This window comes from Cebus imitator, unplaced genomic scaffold, assembly GCF_001604975.1.
Source record: "Cebus imitator isolate Cc_AM_T3 unplaced genomic scaffold, Cebus_imitator-1.0 Scaffold98, whole genome shotgun sequence".
NCBI lineage: Eukaryota > Metazoa > Chordata > Mammalia > Primates > Cebidae > Cebus > Cebus imitator.
In genome coordinates, this window is record NW_016107413.1 from 1,789,806 (window position 1) to 1,802,026 (window position 12,221).

General features: G+C 36.4%; 1 protein-coding gene across 1 annotated transcript in view; it reads left to right on the plus strand.

The window, feature by feature from the left end:
• Window positions 1-12,221, plus strand: part of PEX1 (peroxisomal biogenesis factor 1) — a 45,533-nt gene that overhangs the window by 27,917 nt on the left and 5,395 nt on the right. The window contains 8 exon segments of the mRNA XM_017536426.2: window positions 576-765; window positions 983-1,149; window positions 2,852-2,986; window positions 5,908-5,972; window positions 8,689-8,831; window positions 8,919-9,022; window positions 10,133-10,309; window positions 11,808-12,038. Coding sequence (XP_017391915.1) covers window positions 576-765; window positions 983-1,149; window positions 2,852-2,986; window positions 5,908-5,972; window positions 8,689-8,831; window positions 8,919-9,022; window positions 10,133-10,309; window positions 11,808-12,038 — 1,212 coding nt within the window.

Below are 12,221 nucleotides of genomic sequence, written 5' to 3' on the forward strand. Positions count from 1 at the left end.
AAAAAAAAAAAAAAAAAAGTATGTTCCAGGACTGGAAAATATATTTGAAATTCTTGTTTAAAATTTCACCTAGCATCTACCGTAAATGTTCAGACCCTGTGCTAGTTAGCTGTTGTTTAAGAACATAGGTATTATTATTAAGGATAATAGAATGGTATTTGAGATAATGGTCATTGAATATATTTTTAGAAATAAGTTTTCTAGGAACAAAAAAAAAATTCTTAAGCCATGTATCACTAAAAATCCTTATTGGAGAAAGAAATGAGTCATTTATTAATGTGATTTTTTTACAACCTTATTGAGATACAATTTAATTACAACAAATTCACGTAAAGTGTACAATTTGATCAGTATTAACATATGTAGATGCCATGAAACCATTACCACAATTAAGGAAACAAACATTTTCATCACTCCCAGAAGTCTCCTAGCCCATCCCTCACTTGCTTGCTCTATCCCCATTCAACCACCAGTTTGCTTTCTGTCACTATAGATTTTTCAACTGGATTTTCTCCAAATATACATTCTAAAATATACAACTGAATAAAATTGGAAATTTTGTGTTTTTTCTTTAGGAACAAAGATGTGAAATTCTGCATAATGTAATAAAAAATAAACTGGACTGTGATATAAACAAGTTCACCAATCTTGACCTGCAGCATGTAGCTAAAGAAACTGGAGGCTTTGTGGCTAGGGATTTTACAGTACTTGTGGATCGAGCCATACATTCTCGACTCTCTCATCAGACTGTATCCACCAGGGAAGGTATGTTTTACTGTTAAAACCTGAACTTGCAATCTTCTTTCTCTTGTGGAGAAATGGAATTGTAGTAAGACAAGAATTAAATATATTCCATTGTAGTATTTGAATAAGCAGTTATTTGGGTAGAAATTTAGCATATCCAGCTAAGATGATGGCATATTTTGAAAATTTGTATAGTGAAATATAACTACTAAAAGAAATTTTGTTTATTTTTAAACAGAGTTAGTTTTAACAACATTGGACTTCCAAAAGGCTCTCCAAGGATTTATTCCTGTGTCCTTGCGAAGTGTCAACCTGCATAAACCCAGAGACCTGGGTTGGGACAAGATTGGTGGATTACACGAAGTTAGGCAGATACTCATGGATACTATCCAGTTACCTGCCAAGGTATGTTAAAAAAAAAAAAAAAAAAAAATTTACCCAGTAATTCCAGAATGAAAAAAAAAAAAAAAAAACGTGAAGAACCACTGTATTATTGGCTTTGGCTTTATGTGTTAGCTTGCCTAATCTCCATGTGAGTCAACAAGTGTTTAGTGAATTACCAAATAAATGTCTAGCACTATTTTAGGTCACTTTACACATTTTTATAATTAATTTTGTATTAGAGTTGAGACCTCACTCTTGTCATCTAGGCTGGAGTGTAGTGGCACACTCACACCTCGCTGCAACCTCGAACTCCTGGTCTCAAGCAATCCTCCTGCCTCAGCCTCCACAGTAGCTAGAACTACAGGGATGAACCACCATGCCCAGTTAACTCTTTAATTTTTTGTAGAGACAGAGTCTTGCTATGTTGCCCAGGCTGACAGATTTTAAAGTGTATGATACAGTCTTTGGCCATAAGAAATTTATAATAGAAAGCTGAGGTGATAGTTACAGTAAATACATTTTGATGTATAATTCTTTTTGCTTTAATCATTCAAATTTTAGTAAAGCAAGATGAACTATCTGCTGGGATTTGAGTAGAAACAGATAGGAATAAAGTAGGAGGTGGAAGAGTTATCAAGGTTCACAGGACTGATGGGTGAAGCTAGATTTTCAGACCTGGAATGTCAGTCCTTGAAAAGCAGGGTTGGCAGGCAGCATAGATGAGGCTGATGGCAAGATAAAGGAGGCAAATATAGATTGTTCTTTAGAAGATCAGATGGTAGAGTCTAGGAGGTAGTATGTTTTAATCAGAGATCTGAGGGGCAAAGATTGTTGCATGAGATCAAGGACTCATGCAAAGGGATTAAAAATAAAATGGGTAAGGACCCTGGGTTACATGTAACTGCATGGCAATTAACTCCTGGGAACAGTGGCCACTGGGGCCTGGAACATGTTGATTGCAACCCAGGACTATTAAAACCTGTGTGAGAGAACATAGGCGTGGAAGTACTAGCTAGCAGGATCATGACCCCGATGCTGGGGCGGGAGCGTTGAGCATTAGTACATGGAGATTCAGAACATGCAGATATAATACGTGGAGACTATATGTGTTAACTGCTGACTTTGGGCTTCTTAGATTAGAGGTAGAAGTGAATGGGAATATGGTCTATAGAAGGAACTAAATAGGCAAACCTAATAAAGGAGACCAGGATGTAGCTGACAGTAGCCTCATGTTTGGCTCGCCTGTTCAAAAGTTCTGTTGTATTTTGAGCAGTGGTGATTTAGAAGGTAATTTGAGAAGCAGTTGATCATTTGTTCAGCCTGGATACTCTTGGGAGATTTTACTATCTTTGATTGAATATATTTGAATGTACTCTGCTCTCATAACTTGCCCCATGCAGCATATGCATGAAAGGCATATGCTTATTAAAACATTGGTTTTTACTCTTTAAATGTAGTACTTTTAATAAAACAGGAAAAATAGAAGTTCTGATGCAGTTATATGCATTTTATATAGAATGTGTTCTTAATTGGGAAAAATTTTAGTAGTTCCTTTGAGTTCATTTATAAATTTTAGTAGAAATTTTATTTTCTACTGTTGTACTTGCTGTTACTAAAGAAAGGTGGTGGTGATTACCATCTGAATTTTTTTCTATACATTGATCCTTGGGTGCTAGTCATTTCTGTTTAGACTTGAGCTCTTTTTCATATATTTATTTCTCAGTATCCAGAATTATTTGCAAACTTGCCCATACGACAAAGAACAGGAATACTGCTGTATGGTCCTCCTGGAACAGGAAAAACCTTACTAGCTGGGGTGATTGCACAAGAGAGTAGAATGAATTTTATAAGCATCAAGGTATGTTGTCCATTTATCATTTTTTTTTTTATTGAGGTAAAATTTACATAACATGCAATTAGCCATTTTATACAATTAACTGGCATTTAGTGCATTCACAATGCTATGCAACCACCACCTCGCTCTAATTTCAAAACTTTTTCATTCCATTCACTCTTCTTCTCATTCCCTGGTAACCATTAATTTGCTCTTTGTGTCTAGGAATTTGCCTGTTCTGTATATTTCATATAAAGGAATCATGCAATATGTGACCTTTTGTATCTGGCTTCTTTCACTTATGTAATGTGTTCATGGTTCATCCAAGTAGTGTGTATCAGTACTTCATTCCTTTTCACGACTGAATAATGTTCCATTGTATACATATGCCATACTTTGTTTATCCATGTATCAGTGCTGAACATTTCAATTGTTTCTATCTTTTGACTATTATGAATAATGTTGCTGTAAACATTCACGTACAAATTTCTCCATGGACATGTTTTCATCTCTTGGGTATAAAGTGAGGAGAATTGTTGGGTCTGAGGGTAATTCTCTAACTTTTCAAAGAACCACCAAACTGTCTTTCATAGCAACTACATCATTCCCACCAGCAATGTGGGGGGGTTCCTGATTCTTCACATCTTTACCAACACCATTATGTTTCTCGATTGTGGGCTAGTCTCACATTTGGAAAGCTGGTAGGAGCAGTGATCCATCTATTAAAAGTTGTGTGAAATTGAGTAATGAGCCACCTCTCTTGTAGGGCTTATGTTCTTGCTTAAGGCAAATCTTCATGCACTGTGAAAAGAATTACACATAAATACTCAGATAAAAGGCAAACTATACTTAAAAGGAGTAGACAGCTAGAGGCTGGAGACCATACTGAGGCAGGAAGCTGGGGTTTTTCTGGCTCTGTTGCTTGTTGACTATATCTCACCCTTGCTTGTGTCAAAGTGAGACTAGGTCTAAGATTTTTCAGGCATCAAGTGAGTTTGATAATTAAGGGGCATGCTAGCAGATCATTTTGGGTAATGCCTCACAGCCCACCACTCGTGTGTTATTGTGGTCGCAGATCTAATAGCTGTACAGTTTTAGCACATCAGCAATATTAGTTTATCAAAGGGCACTCAGATTCTAAGACAGAGGAATGATGTATTATTCTAGCCTTATTCAAACTTGATTTATAAAACAGTTTAGTAATTTATTTACACTTTATTTTTTTTGAGATGGAGTCTCACTCTGTTGGTCACGCTGGAGTGCAGTGGTGCAATCTTGGCCCAGTGCAACCTCTGCCTCCTGGCTTGAAGCCGTTCTTTTGCCTCAGCCTCTTGAGTAGCTGGGATTACAGGCAAGGCTAATTTTTGCATTTTTAGTAGGGATGGGGTTTCACCATATTGGCCAGGCTGGTTTTGAACTCCTGACCTCAACTGATCTGCCCACCTCGGCCTCCCAGAGTGCTGGGATTACAGGCATTAGCTACCACACCCAGTTCAGTTTAGTAATGTATAACTGGGTTTTGCCCAGTTGTAAATTATTCTTTTATCATGTTAGTGTGTGTGTGAACTGGATACCTGGGTGCACTGGCAATGATGGAGAAACACTAAAAGTAACAGGATGTTGTCTTATTCCTGTTATTTTGCCTTAGTTATTTCTTGTTTTTTTTTCTTTTTCCCTGAGACCAAGTATTGCTCTGTTACCCAGGCTGGAGTGCAGTGGTGCGATCTCGGCTCATTGCAACCTCCGCCTCCTGGGTTCAAGCGATTCCTGCCTCAGGCTCCTGAGTAGCTGAGGGTATAGGCGCCTGCCACCACACCCTGTTGAATTTTTGTATTTTTAGTAGAGATGGGGTTTCACCACGTTGGCCAGGCTGGTCTCAAGTTCCTGACCTCATGATGCGCCTGCCACAGCCTCGCAAAGTGCCGGGATTACAGAGTGAGCCACCATGCCCAGCCTTGCCTTAGTTATTTCATGTTTCCTCTTCTAGTCCTATAGTTCTGACTATATTGAGGAAATGTAATTAAATATTATGTTAACAGATATCTATGTGGCTGAATATTAGAAATTATTTTGGTCACATATCCTGATCAGTAGTTGGTCTTTTGGAGACAGTGATTTTTTACTAGAGATCACTTTAGGACCTATTCAGTCTTTTTTTTTTTAAGATCCCAATTTAAGGAAAGACTATTCTCATTATTGATTTTGCTATATGCAGGAAAGTTTATTTTGAAAGTTTTTTCAGTTGGCCTTTAAAGGAAGCCTATATATTCTTTTTTCTTGACCTTTTCCCACATGTTCTAAAAATGATACATTCTTTAACTCCTGTGCAAATTGTTTCAGTAATTGAATATGCTGATAATGTAATATCTCTACACATTTTTTTTTTTAATTTGAGATAGATGGGACTTTGTCCCTTCTTAAACCATTCACTTATTCACTTGAAAAATGATTATCCAATACTTACGTGGCAGATACCGTTTTTGGCACCAGGAATTCAGCAGTGAACAAAACTGCCTTTTTGGAGTTTACATTTACTAGTGAAGAGGGACAATAAGCAGATAGACACATTCAGTATAGAATCCACTGTCAGATGGTGGTGGTAAGTCTTATGTAGGAAGAAAAGCAGGGTAAGGAGGCTTAGAGTAACTGGAGTGAGTCACAGATGGACTTGTCAGGAAAGGGTTTCTGAAGAGGTGGCATTTGGACAGAGATCTAAATAAAAGGAAGCAACAAGCCATGAGAATATCTGGGGAAAAATGTTCCAGGCAGAAGAAACACCAGGCGTAGAACGTGTGGTATGATATTTATTCTAGCACACATTTTTTTAAATGCACAAGACATCCATTTAATCATATTAAAAATTTCCATGATTCATTTAGACTTAGAAACCAAATTTATATTTTCTTTTTAAATAATTTTTATCTCAACTCTGTTTTACCCAATAGGGGCCAGAGCTACTCAGCAAATATATTGGAGCAAGTGAACAAGCTGTCCGGGATATTTTTATTAGGTTGGTTCCCTGTGAATGTTTTTAAAGTAACTGACTCTGTTATTTATCAATCAATGGTTTTTTTTGGTCTTGTTTTTTGAAGAACTGATATTTGTAACCTGTGGTTTATGTGAATTATTAAGCTAGAGGACATGGATTCTCTATTTCACCAAATACTACTTAAATATAAGACATTTTAGATATTAAATTTTGGAAATTATTTGGTTTTATATTTACAATAGAAATACTCCTCAAAGTGGAATCATAAGTGCTTATTCAAAGAATTCTCAGAGTAGATTCTTATATGAAGCAAATAGTTGCCCCTAATTTATCTCTAAATTTTATAATTTCTAAATTATAAATTATTAAATCAAGATTCCATCTGGCCAATTTCAGTGAGTATAACTATTTTGCATATATTAAGAAACTGTATATGAATACAGAAGATAGTATTTAAGGATGAAATTATTAAATGTGATAGAATTATGGGGAGTTTTAGAAGTTGTTTTATTCTAAACATAGAGTTAAGTAACAGTTAAGAGAATGTATATAAAATACTTATGCAGCTTAAGGAAGAATAATAAAATGAATACTTAATGTATTCACTACCCAGTTTACCTGGAAAGAGCATAAACAAACCTCTTCTACATAATTCATGCGTTAAAGAGAATATAATGGAATATATTTGGCAGCAAATGATAATGAAAATACTATCCATTAAAATTGTGAGATGTTGTAAAACTGACTTCAAATTTATAGCCATAAATGTTTAGAAAGAAAAAAAGGTTGAAAGTTAACCACTTATGTGTCCATGAAATTAGGAAGATTAGATATAAACTAGATTAAAAGGGAAATAAAGAATGAAGTTTAATAAAACACAAAACAATTCAACAAAGAAGTTCACAAAGCCAAAATTTATTTTTTTGAAAACAGTACAACTGACCAATCTCTAGCAGGTATAAGGAAAAAAAAAAAAAAAAGCATGAATAATTTTAGGGATAAAAAGGGAAACATAACTAAAGATATCCCAGAAATGTAAAGATAATAAGGAAATATGAAAATATTTATGCCTATACATTTGAAAACTTAGGTGACATAGACCAAAATTGAGCAAAGAAACAAAATCTGAGTGGTCCTATAAATTAGTAAAAAAAAAAAAAAAAAGTGACTACACTGAATATATCAGGTAATTCTTGGCACTATTTCAATAGAAAAATATGAGGGAGAAGAAAGAGGAGGAACAAGGGGAAGAGAAAAAAAAAAAAAAAAAAAAAAAAAAAATTGAGTTAGAAAAGTTAAAAAATCTTTACACAAATCAAACATCAGACTCGGTTTTCTAGGAGAGTTTTGCCAAACATTTAAGGAGCAGATAACTTTGGTCTATTTTTGGCCCCAGAAGATACCTTTTTACTTGCCATGCATTTAATGATAGCTGTTGGTGTTTTTTAATCACTATGACAGATGTTTTATGTTAAGGCTTATTTTCCAGACATCTCATCCACCTGTTGCCAGAGATGGAATATTTACTACTTTTTTTTCTTTTTTTTGAGAGATGAGGTCTGCTATGTTGCCCAGGCTGGAGTGCAGTGGCTATTCACAGGCGTGATCCCACTACTGATCAGCACGGGAGTTTTGACCTGCTCTGTTTCCAACCTGGGCTGCTTAACCCCTCCTTAGGCAACCTGGTGGTCCCCCACTCCCGGGAGGTCACCAAATTGATGCAGAACTTAGTGCGGACACCTGATTGGCATAGCACACTACAGCCCAGAACTCCTGAGTTCAAGCAGTCCTCCCACCTCAGCCTCCCAAGTAGCTGGGACTACAGGCACACGCCACCGCAATCGGCTGTTCACTTCTTTTGAATTGTGAATAAATTAATAAAACTAAAAGTCAAAGTTCAAATTATTAAAAAAGGGAAATAAAATTTATTTTATAGAGAGCCCTTACAAAGCAGTACCACCAGCCAGGCGCGGTGGCTCACGCTTGTAATCCCAGCACTTTGCGAGGCCAAGGCGGGTAGATCACAAGGTCAAGAGATGGAGACCATCCTGGCCAACATGGTGAAACCCCGCCTCTACTAAAATATAAAAAACTAGCCGAGCGTGGTGGCACATGCCTGAGTCCCAGCTACTCAGGAGGCTGAGCCAAGGGAATCGCTTTAACCCAGGAGGCAGAGGTTGCAGTGAGCCGAAATAGTGCCACTGCACTCCAGCCTGGCAACAGAGCGAGACCCCCATCTCAAAAAAAAAATAAAAAACAGTACCAACATGAGTTTGCCAAATTTTGAATGGGCAAAAGAAATGAATAGGCATTTCACAAAAGTAAGGGTGGCTAATAAGTATATATTAATATAAAAATGGTTACTTGTAATAGGAATCAAAGAAGTGTTTGACTTATTGACTAAGACTCAGAAGTCTATCCATGCCTGTTAGTCTATCCAGAAGGCATGGGTCTTAATAAACACCTTGACCTAAGCAGTTTACTAAATATGAGGGTAATTACACATACCTTGCCTTAAGGGTTTGTTGTGAAAACTAAAATAAATACGTAAATATATATACATACATTTATATATATTTATATGTAATTACATATACCTTGTCTTTAAGGGTTTGTTGTAAAAATTAAAACAAGTACATAAATATATATACATAAAATAAATATGTTCATATATATGTATCAAATCACTTTGCAAACGATGAAGCCTGATTCAAATATGAAATGTTATTTTTCCCAGAGCACAGGCTGCAAAGCCCTGCATTCTTTTCTTTGATGAATTTGAATCCATTGCTCCTCGAAGGGGTCATGATAATACAGGAGTTACAGACAGAGTGGTTAACCAGTTGCTGACTCAGTTGGATGGAGTAGAAGGCTTACAGGGTAATAATTATAAATACAGAAATATAATGTTTTGACAAAATGTCATCATGTCATCAGATTTTAGTAAAAAAATGTTTTTTCTTTTAGGTGTTTATGTATTGGCTGCTACTAGTCGCCCTGACTTGATTGACCCTGCCCTGCTTAGGCCTGGTCGACTAGATAAATGTGTATACTGTCCTCCTCCTGATCAGGTGACAATTTCATATTAGAGTCCAAAACCCAACAAATGCTACACTCTATCCTTGTGAGCTTTACTTCTGCCAGGTAATGGCAATTGTCCTTAGAAGACCTGCTTTCTTAGGCAAAGGCCTTAGCCACTGTTTGCTCAAAGCATAAAAAAGATTCTGAATTAGATGCAAAGCCTTTCTTTGACCCAGCCATTTCCATGCAAGTCTGAAAACTTTGTAATCCTTCCTTGTTGGCTGATTGGGAGAAAAAAAATGTAAGAAACCTAAAGTACTGTATTTTCACATTCTCTTGTGTTCAAAGATCACATAGTTCATTATCCTGTCAAAAAAAACTGATACAGACTCAGGCATGTGAATCGTAAGCATGTAAGCAGGTTTCATAGAGACAAGAGTTTTTCAGTTCTTCCTAGTCCTGTGTTGTTCCAACTCTTGTTCTCCAATTTAGAAATGGACAAATGAATAGTTAAAAGTATGTATCTGAATATAAGTTACTATAGCTATTTATTTTAAATTTTCCTTTTGAAATACCTTCTTGGCATACTTGCCCAAATCTAGAAAATAAGCACTGTGAATAAGAAATTATTTACACTGAATATTTTGTCAGTTTTTTGTTTGTTTTTGAGACAAGATCTCACTTATCACCCAGGCTGGAGTACAGTGATGCAATAACAACTCATTGCAGCCTCTACGTCCCAGGCTCAACCAGTATTCCCACTTTAGCCTCCTGAGTAGCTGGGACCACATGCGCACACTACCATGCCCAGCTAACTTTATTTTTAATTATTTTGTAGAGATAGGGTCTCCTGTGTTGCCCAGGCTGTCCTTGAATTCCTGGGTTCATGTGATCCTCCTGGCTCAGCCTCCCAAAGTGTTGGGATTACAGGGGTCAGGCATCAGCCACCGTTTCCAGCCTTAAGAATGTTGATTTTCATTCATTTTCCTACCTATATTATTTCTGTCAGGGAAAAAGTTCCAAGGAAGATAAATAGTAGGCTGTTGGTATATTTCTCGACTTACTTATAAAACTTATTAGATGTATAAGGTTAATTTATGAAGAAAATCATGAGATACACAATTTATTTTTAATTGTTTGTTAAATTTTTCTCTCTTCAGGTATCACGTCTTGAAATTTTAAGTGTTCTCAGTGACTCTCTACCTCTGGCAGATGATGTTGACCTTCAGCATATAGCATCAGTAACCGACTCCTTTACTGGAGCTGATTTGAAAGCTTTACTTTACAATGCCCAGTTGGAGGCCTTACATGGAAGGCTGCTCTCGAGTGGACTCCAGGTAAGTTATATGAGGAAGCTGTTAGAACATTTTATGATTGATAAGAGAAGTACAGTGTCAAAATTTCAACCTTAAAATTTTCTTTTTTGTATCCTTCCTCTCTTTCTTCCTGTAACCTCAAACTCCTCAGCAAAATGCTATTTTTTAAACAACTTTGGTAAAACTGTATAGATATTTAAATTTACCTTTAGTTGAGTGTTCCATAGTTGGAATATGGGTTTTGCAGAGAATTATAATTATGAAGAGTTTGCTGTCTGTTTAACATTACATTAATAATTGGCAAAAACATGTTGGTGTTTACAAGGATATTATTTAAATCGTGATATCATGAATTGGGATACCATGTAGGCTTCACTACAAACAGAAAAATAATTAGCTTTTAGTTTATACTTTTTTAAAAAAATCAGTTAAAGTTGTTATTTTGAAGCTCAAATTGTCCCAGTCTGGCCAATAGAAGCCCTTTTTGTATGGCTCCTGTATCCTTATGACGTGTCCTCATCATTCTTGGATCACTTCCTTCTAAATACAAGATATTCTTGGCCAGGTGTGGTGGCTCACGCCCGTAATCCCAGCACTTTGGCAGGCCAAGGCAGGAGGATTGCTTGAGCCTACTTTGAGACCAAAACTATACCCACTATGGGCGACAGAGTGGGATCTTGTCTCTACAAAAAAATTAAAAATTAGCTGGGCATGTTGGCACATACCTGTAGTCCTAGGTACTTGGGAGAAGCTGAGGCAGGAGGATCACTTGAGCCACGGAAGTCCAGGATGCAGTGAGCCATGATTGTGCCATTGCACTCCAGCCTGAGTGACAGAGAGAGACCCTGTCTCAAAAACAAGAAATATATTGTTTATCTTATTCTTTCTGTATCCCAACCCTAGCATCAGCCTTTTCTCTAAAGATAGTATTATGATTTTATTATTTACAGTAGATAATTTGAACTGTTATAGACTTTACCATATATTTTCTAGGAAGAATTATTCTGTATACCCTTCTTTACCACATTTTGTTGGAATGTCTACAGAGCCTACAGTTTCTAAATCAGATACTCCCCGAATTTTTGTTATTTATTTTGGCAAGCCATTGAAGTTCTCCTCCCTCCCTTTACTACAAAGAAAGGTGTATATTTGTAGAGCTTGCTATAATGAGAAAGCACTCTATAACATGGTTCATTCATCATTTTGGAGTGGAAAAGTATGAATGGAAAGTCAGACATAAAAATAAAACCGAGAGGTCTGAGTGTTAGCTTCATTACAGACTTTCTGGCTGGGGGTGGGGGTGGGAATGGTGGTAAATTATCTACAAATTCTGTCTTGTCTTTACATTTTAATAGTTAAATTTTTACCATGTGCCTCAAAACCATTAGAGAATTAATGAGCTTTTTGAAAAAATGCTTCAGGTTTCTTGTATTGCTCTATTAGAATGCTATCTATGTTGTTATTTCTGAGACTAAAATTGTTTACATCTTTAAACTGGTTGTCCTTTTGTATATTTTAGGATGGAAGTTCCAGCTCCGATAGTGACCTAAGTCTGTCTTCAATGGTCTTTCTTAACCATAGCAGTGGCTCTGACGATTCAGCTGGAGATGGAGAATGTGGCTTAGATCAATCTCTTGTTTCTTTAGAGATGTCCGAGATCCTTCCAGATGAATCAAAATTCAATATGTACCGGCTCTACTTTGGAAGCTCTTATGAATCAGAACTTGGAAATGGAACCTCTTCTGATTTGGTATCTTGTGCAGGCATCATTATATAGTTCTGAAATATAAAGCTGTATGTTGTAAAGTTGGGGTGATTTCTGTCTTAACCAGCCCCTCATATTCTTCCTGGTTGGTTGGCTCCTCAGTAAGATAGTCTTGTTTTCTTACTTACACTAATTGGTAATTTTTTTTTTTTTTTTTTTTTTTTTTTT